This window comes from Trachurus trachurus (assembly GCF_905171665.1).
Source record: "Trachurus trachurus genome assembly, chromosome: 8".
Taxonomy (NCBI): Eukaryota; Metazoa; Chordata; class Actinopteri; order Carangiformes; family Carangidae; genus Trachurus; species Trachurus trachurus.
This window is the reverse complement of record NC_139905.1, coordinates 7,977,752-7,985,816: the sequence shown is the minus strand read 5'-3', so window position 1 is coordinate 7,985,816 and position 8,065 is coordinate 7,977,752. Positions and strand designations below refer to the sequence as shown.

General features: G+C 39.6%; 1 protein-coding gene across 2 annotated transcripts; it reads left to right on the top strand.

The window, feature by feature from the left end:
- The first annotated feature begins 269 nt into the window (after positions 1 to 269).
- On the top strand, positions 270 to 7,433 carry emc10 (ER membrane protein complex subunit 10). Of its 2 annotated transcripts, XM_083977218.1 has the most exons (8): positions 270 to 393; positions 547 to 613; positions 1,659 to 1,771; positions 2,090 to 2,203; positions 3,682 to 3,866; positions 4,282 to 4,375; positions 6,019 to 6,116; positions 7,119 to 7,433. In XM_083977218.1, the coding sequence occupies exons 1-7, from the start codon at positions 301 to 303 to the stop codon at positions 6,103 to 6,105; spliced, it is 753 nt and encodes a 250-aa protein (XP_083833344.1). In that variant the 5' UTR covers positions 270 to 300; the 3' UTR covers positions 6,106 to 6,116; positions 7,119 to 7,433. The 2 variants fall into 2 exon arrangements, with proteins under 2 accessions (XP_083833344.1, XP_083833343.1); XM_083977217.1 differs by lacking the exon at positions 6,019 to 6,116.
- The last annotated feature ends 632 nt before the right edge of the window (positions 7,434 to 8,065 follow it).

Genomic DNA, 8,065 nt, shown 5'->3' with positions numbered 1-8,065 from the left:
CATTTAAACCGTGAGAGAATGATGTAAACAAAGCTGAGTGATGTTTGAATAATGAAGCCATCCTCCAGCTCAAATAAGCAAACATGATGAAACTATTGGACCTCTGTTAATAGAAAACTAAGGACATTTACAAAATTAATTTTAGAAATATGAGAACATGAAAAAAGAAATTAATGAATGTTTAAAACATTTCACATTTAATTTTTTTTTTTTTTTTGGAGGCGTTTTGTTTTGAAAAACACCGGAAGTGCTGTTGTAGTCGCTAGCTTGACCGTCCTCCTGTTAGCTGTTCCTGTCAAAATGGCTCGTCTACCACCGGTTAAAAGTCTTGTTATTTCATCTGTGTTACTCTTCCTTTGCACGAATTATGTTTATTGTAATAACGGCAGAAGGGTAAGTGTACAAATATTAAAATATTCGTGTATTTAACCTAATCGTTTGGCTGCAGATGAGCGGAAGCTGCACCTGTTAGCTACGTGATTAGCATTAGCTTTGCGTTAGCGGCTAACGGCTAACGACAGGTTTTTATTTCATTGTTTCCCTCAGGTTGGTGATGTCTTGGAAACTGAGTTCGGTGGTTTCTCTGTGCCTCTTGAACACTCCTTCGAAGTCGGTAAGAAAGTGTTTATGTCACATTAATGTTGATTATTTGGTCGTTATTGATAATGCTGCTGGTAATCTAGCTGAGCAGCCGTGTGCTACATGCTAACACCTCATCCGCGATGGAGGAAAGCAAAGTGACACTCCATTCAGAAATCTCCATTTACTACTGTTTATGTCCTTGACTTATTCATTTATCTTTTCTTTAAACCATATCTTTGTAATCATCTGTTATTATACAATGCTTTTGACTATTTGTGTTTTTTGATGTGCATCATCTGCATCAATTGATACCATATTGGTTCTGTATATTATACTTGCTATATTACTATACTGATCAAAAATCAATCAAATCAATCTATACTCTAATCTATAATTTAGATATGACATAAACAATACTGTTTATGTCCCCATATTATATTAATCACCTATTATAACAAAGGCACACAGACCTGCCAAAATGCTCAATGAATATCGGCATGTAGGTTAAACTGAATTAGTAATTGGTTTTATTTTATATTCAGACACTTTAATCAATGACAGCAACCACAAGACGCTCTGTAGATATAGAAATAACATATAGTTTTAATATTTTAAAAGTGTACTGAGTTTATTTCTCATTGATGCATACAGTGACATTTAAAAAAAAAAAAAAAAAAAAAAAAAGTGTTTCATGTTATTTTATGTCTTTGGGAGATCATTTCATCCTCCACTTGCTTAACTGTTCACAATAGCAGTAATTTTGACCAGGGTTGCCCAAACATTTGCATCATGCCACTGCAGGTCATCTTCTCCCAAGCCTCAAACATATTCATTGTCTTAATAGAAATTCACATCCAGTTTTTCTCCTTTTGCAACCATTAAGTTGTTTTTTCATTATTTTTCTAGTGAGACAGTGACAAATTGATGCCCACACAGTCTAACTACAGAGTTCTGCTGCTGAATAACTATAGAAAAACACGACAGTAAAAGTTAAAAGTGTGATGCCACCTCTCCAGTTATTTCATCATGGTGTCTGTCTGTCCTGTTCTTACCAAACGTTTTCCTCTTTGTTCCAGATGATGTAGCAAAGTTTCGAGGACGCGGGGCGCTGGTGTTGAAACCTGGAAGAGAGCCCAGTGTCTCACTAAGTCAGAACCAGCTGTCAGAGGAAGACAGAATCAAACTGAAGGTGAACTGTGACAAAACAATTTTTTTTTAAAAGTACTGTAGTCACATATAAAATAGATAATTATGCAGAGATGGTTCAATTTATTTCATTTTAAATACTCTTTTTAATCCTTTGTGGGCTCAGTTTTCTGCAACCAGAGCAAATGACTGCAGCAAGAAGCTTCTTTATAAATTTCTAATGAACTTTAATAGGTAGATTTGAATAATAGATCAGAAATCTTCAAGCTGAGGTAGAGGTCAATTGGATGTCAGCTGGATGTGCTCAACGCTCTGCATCTCTAACATGTTTGTCTTGTTCGTGATTGACTCGACTCTGCAGGAAGTGGCTGCCGTGGACGGCCTGTACCGAATCAGAGTGCCTCGTGTTTTCCTGCAGGCGGACAGACAGACAGAGCGGCAGATGGACGGATACCTCACGGCGTTCGTCAGAGCCGTATGTATTTCACCAGCACATAATCTTAGAAAATATAGTTACTCAATAGTTGTGTTTTAGGGAAGTGTGAGAGCTGCAGCAACAACATGAGCGGTTTAAGAGGCCTGTCAGCTTCCTGTAATATTTATGTCATTAAATTGGAGCAAATGAATGAAGCCGTAGCTCTTTTGAAGATCTCTCTCTTGAGTGGTTTTAAGCTGATGAAGTAAATGACACTGAGCTGTTTTGTCGTCTTCAGTCTTTAAAAAAAAAAAACCCATAAACCTGCGGGTTGGTTCATCTCTGATTTTTACGCTGTACATTTTCTGACACTTAAAAGCACTTTTCATCAACTGGATTCTGTCAAATTTGTAGATATTTAATAAGAACGTTTACAAAACAACCCTGAGATACAGTAAATAATCGACACAGGTGATTTTAAAGCAACATTATGTCTCTTCTTGATCCTTAAATAATGTTTCTGTGGCGTCGTATAGCTCAGTGGGTTGAGCATAATGCAGAGGCTACAGTCCTCACTGCTCATTCCCCCTCTCTCTGCCTTCCCATTTCCTGTCTCTCTTGACTATTCTATCTATTAATGGCAAAACGCCCAAAAAATATACGTTTAAAAAAAAACAAAAAAACTTAAAAAATATATTTACTGATGGTTAATAGGATGAATCGTGCTGCCGCTGCACCCGGAGTGGGATCGCGCCAGCTGCAACTAGGGCTGCCCCTAGCGATTATTTTCATTATCGATTAATCTGCCGATTATTTAAAGGATTAATCGATCAGATGTTTGGTCAATAAAATGTTAAAAAATGTTGAAAAATGTCAATCAGTGTTTCTCAAACCACAAGATGACGTCCTCAGATGTCTTGTTTTGTCCACAAACCAAAGAGAAACTCAGTTTATTGTCATAAAGGAACAAAGAAACCAGAAATAGTCATATTTCATAAGCTGAAATCTGAGAATTTGGACTTTTTTTCCAAATCCGATTCTGAATCCCAATATTCGATTATCAAAATAGTTGACAATTAATTTAATAATTGATTATTGTTTGATCAATCGATTAACACAGCCCGATATTAACAAGCGTCTTATGGCCTCAATGTGTAATACCTTTACATTGATCCTATATGCAGCCAATAGTTTCAGCACAGATTCACTATAAGGCCATTTTATTTGTATAGCCCAATTTTTTACAAACAGTTTGTCTCAAAGAGCTTTACATGGCATCATAGTAACGATAAGAGAAAAGACCAGACTGTGATAAATCTAGACCGACTACAGTATATTACTGTATTGAAAGCACGATGTTGTCCCTACAGAAATCACTGAGTTAGAATAAAAATGTTTGTACAAAATAATAAATATGTGAGCAGAGTGGGTTCAGATGAAGAGCTCTTTAAGCCCTAACAGATAAAACAGCAGCACGTCGTCCTCCCTGTGATGAGCATCGGGCTGCTGTAACTCCTGTGTTCTCCTCTGATCTGCAGTGTGCCATGGTGGAGTCCCATCTGAGTGATGCAATCGCCCTCCACACCGATGTCTCCGGGTATCTCATCGGCGTCTCCATAGTAACGATACCTGGGGCCTGCAGGGGCACCGAGGTGGAGGATGAAGTCGATCTGGAGGTTTTCAACACCACGCTCCGTGTCCTGGCGCCCGTGAATGCCCCCGGGTCGGTCCTAGTATATTACATCTACATCCATCTGCGTCTGTTCTTTCTTTCTTTTTCTTTCTTTTCTTTTTTTATACCTTCTTTTGTTTTGTTTTTTTGTGTGTTTTTTAATCTTTTCTGTCTCAGCTACTTGATAAATCTCTCTCTCTCTCTACTCGGGCTACCACAGTGTTTCCATCTCTATCTGAAGCTTTCTGTGCATCAGTGAAATCCTCCTGTGTATCTGACTGTAGCTTTTTCAGATGCCTTTGATTCACTTACACTGTATTTGCCTGGGCTTAGCAGCTTCACATAATTTCCCAATAGGTAGACCCCCAGTCTCTCTGCACTTTTCTGCCTTTCAGAGACGCTCTCTGTTGTGTGATGGGTAGGGGGGGGGTGTTTGAATACTAATTGCTAACTCTCTCTTTTCCAGACCAGAGACGGCTCTGTTCCTTGAACGGATGGAGCAGGAATCGGAGAAGAAAGCGAAGAATCCGCAAGAGCAGAAATCTTTCTTCGCTAAATATGTAAGTACTGAAACCTGCTGATAAGACCAAGCAGGCGCCGCCTAAAGATATACTCTCTTCCTTCAGTAATTGGGCTCTGATAATAGTAATGGCCCCATACAGTTAATGAATACATGAAAATGACGATTTGGCTCCGTCAGACCCACCACAGATTTTCTAGAGTTTAAATGTAAAATTGGCTGCACATTTTTTTTGTTTCCTCTCCCTGTTGTTCTCACTCTGCCATGTGCTTCAGTCGCTCCTGCTTTTACCCGCTGTCGTTTGACACTGATGTTGCATCGTCACCACTTTTGAGTTCGGGTCCAGTTTGTAGTTTTACACTGGGTTCATACAAATGAAACCAAGAGGAGTGAACAAACATGAGTAAACACGAAACAACTGGTCAGTTTTTGTTCTGTTCTTGAGATAATAAGAGGATAAAATACCAAAATGTGACACTGCATCATCAGCTGTGTCCCGAGTAAAGAAAACTCACCTGGAACCAGCTGAAAACTTACGTCTCAAGGTTGTTGCATCACCACCAGAGTTCAGTTTCCAGCTGTCAGAGGAGCCCAGAGTTAGCTTAGAGATGTCATGTATGAAAACACCTTTTATCACAGTCAGTATGTTTACATGACAGTACTTAATCCGACAATAACTGGACAACTGAAGTGCATGTAAACGCATTAGTCCGGCTAATACCGTAGTTCTCCAAATCCGACTAAGACACCCAGACAGTTTGATTGTATTCGCCTTGATCGGTCTGAAACTGGACAACGCATGTGCGCATGCTCCACAACAGTAAAGATGACACAAAGTGTAGCACAGAAGCCGGCCCGAACCCGGCAAAGACAGTTTTTTTTAACTGCAGTGTCAGCGCTGATTGAGTGCATTTCACACAGTGCAACCTGCAAGAAAAAAAAACAAAAAAGGAAGCCTGTGGACGACCCGACTCGAGTCATTTGTATATATTTTGAGCCCGAACCCGACCCAGACCAACGCGTCCGGTTGAGAACTCCAAGTTATTTATTTCCAGTTTTTTACTTGGTGACAGAAAAGTCAAACGGGCAGGAATCTGTATTAACCTGCTGAAACGACGCATATCGCCACCTATGTTGAGGAGCCAGACACGGTCAGTTATTCAATTTTCCTTGTTGCATGTAAACCGGGACAAGGACAGAACTCAGATGAGACGCTCAAATCGAGCTCGGAGCAAAGCTGGACGTAGCTGTTCATGTAAACGTACTGATACTGATAGTTTGAGTCTGAGCTCTACGTTGCCACAGTTTCTCCCTGTGACGCTGTTGCCCTCAACTGAACTCGTCATCCACGACTTTCCCGCCTCCAAACTTGAGTTTTAAACTTAAGAGACAAAAAAAAAAAAAAGAGTTCTCAGTGTGTTTGTTTGTCTCCTGACATTTCGACCTGTCACTTGGAGTCACACTGTGTCTCCGTGTTTGGAAACGTTCCCATGGAGAACCTGGACTCGTTTTTTATGATTTCTGTCTTGTTTTGCCACTGTGCTGCAGCTCCGTGTGTGTGTCTGTGTGTGTGTGTGAGTGTGTGTGAGTGTGTGTTGCCATGTTCAGTGACCTGTGTTGACTCTGTGCTGTGCTGCGTTCAGTGACAGTGTGTGTTGACATCGGTGCTGTGCTGTGTTGCAGTGGTATTTGATTCTTGGAGGTGCAATCTTCCTCATGGCCACCAATTCGGCACAGCCCCCAGCAGGGGGAGGCAGAGAGCAGAGCTGATTCCCACTGAAGTACTGTTTTCTTTCTTGTGGCTTCTTCTTCTTCTGTCTGCCTTCCTCCTCATCCTCACCTGTCTGTCACCTTTTTATAATTAACTCCTGAGCAGTGGAACTAACTCAAAACCTCGCTCTCGTTTCCTACTTGTCGCTTCTTCTTTTCCGTTTTTCGGTGTTCCCTTTTTTTTTTTTTACCCCAGGTTCAAAGCCAAATACATTTTTAAGCTCAAAATTTCTGAATCCAAAGTTCTTTAGTATGAGGAAGCCTCTGTCATGAATAAGGCATCAAAAAACTCAACATTTTAAAGGGATAGTTCACCCAAAATTCAAATTTCACTCATTATCTACTCACCCTCATGTCGACTAAGGGCTGTTTCAGTTTCAGAGTCCTCCGTGCCTTCTCTGAGTTACAGCGAGGCTCCGTGCAGCACTGCATGTCCATATGACAGTTGCGAACGGGGCTCACTTTTCTTTGTCCAAAAAGACACACCAAAAAACATCAAAATACCTCCATAGTGCTCGTCTGTAATGTCCCTCTTGTATTGAAGCCCCGACATGAGAAATTGTTCTGAAAAAAATTAAATAAGTCTATATTTTAAGCTTGTTTGTAGCGGAAGCTCCCAGCACTGCTCTTCCTGGTCCGTCCTAATCTCGCGCGATTTGCACCCTAAGCATGAGGGTGAGTAGATAATGAGTGAAATTTGAATTTTGGGTGAACTATCCCTTTAAGCTCAACATTTCTGAATCCAAAGTTCTTTAGTATGAGGAAGCCTCCGTCATGAATAAGGCATCAAAAAATCTCAAGATTTTAACTGTTGCTGTGAAAATATTCAGCATGTGTTTGGTGTTTGATCCTGAGATTTCTTCTTTATCTAATCTACACTTCCACTCGTTTTCTCTTCTGTTCAGAAAATAACTTGAATCTAATCCGGGAAGGAAAAGACGTCACTGATCTCAGTTTAATTTTCCATCTTGAAATCAAATGTATCGTCATATTTACCTTCTTGTCTTCTCCAGTGGATGTACATCGTTCCTCTCGTCCTCTTCTTGATGATGTCCGGCGCTCAGGACCAATCAGGAGGAGGAGGCGGCGGCGGAGCAGCCAATGGCGGAGGCCGATGATCAACACGACGACAAATCAGACAAATTTTTGTTTTTGTGAAGATTAACTGAACAATAATTCTCTAGAACAGTTTTTAACTGCTGTACATAATGCTATTTAAGAAAAGCTGTCCGTCACACACACACACAAGGTGAAACCTGTACAGCGGAGAGGAGATAATGAGCCCTGACTGCATTTTTAATACTAATGTGAAAATAAAGTATTTATTACTTGAACACTGGAGTTTTTTTCTTCTTCTTCCTTGTTCTCAGCGACTTTCTTCAACTTTTTCACTCTGAGGCTCTGATTTAGTTTCAACACTAGTGCAGTAATATGACATACAAAATAAAATACACATCTGCGGTTTTCACAAGCTGATGAGTGATGGGGGAAAAAAGAATAACTGAGATGTTGAACATCTTTTATTAATCACCGTTTCAGACTCAGTTTATCTGATGCTTAGAGCAACATTGTGACTGTGGCTTTTGAAAATATCATTTAATTTAAATTTTGTCATTGAATCCGTATGATGAACAGTATATTGATGGGGAAAAGTGGTGATACACACGAGATACTCTGGGACTCCATACAACCCCCCCTCATTGGAAGATAGACATGAATAAATAAATACATAAATGTAATTGAGTTTAAATGTTCAGAATCTTAAAGATGAAAGTCTGAAACTTATGGGAAAAAACAAAGTCACAAATTTGGAGAGAAAAAAACTACACATTTCCAGAGAAGTTGCAAATCTATAAGGACAAAACTCACAAATTTAAAAGAAAAATCATATTTGAAAGAAAAAAGACCTGTTTCTTTCTTTGACAAAAACTTTTTGTTTTTTTCTAGCAATGTTTTTTTT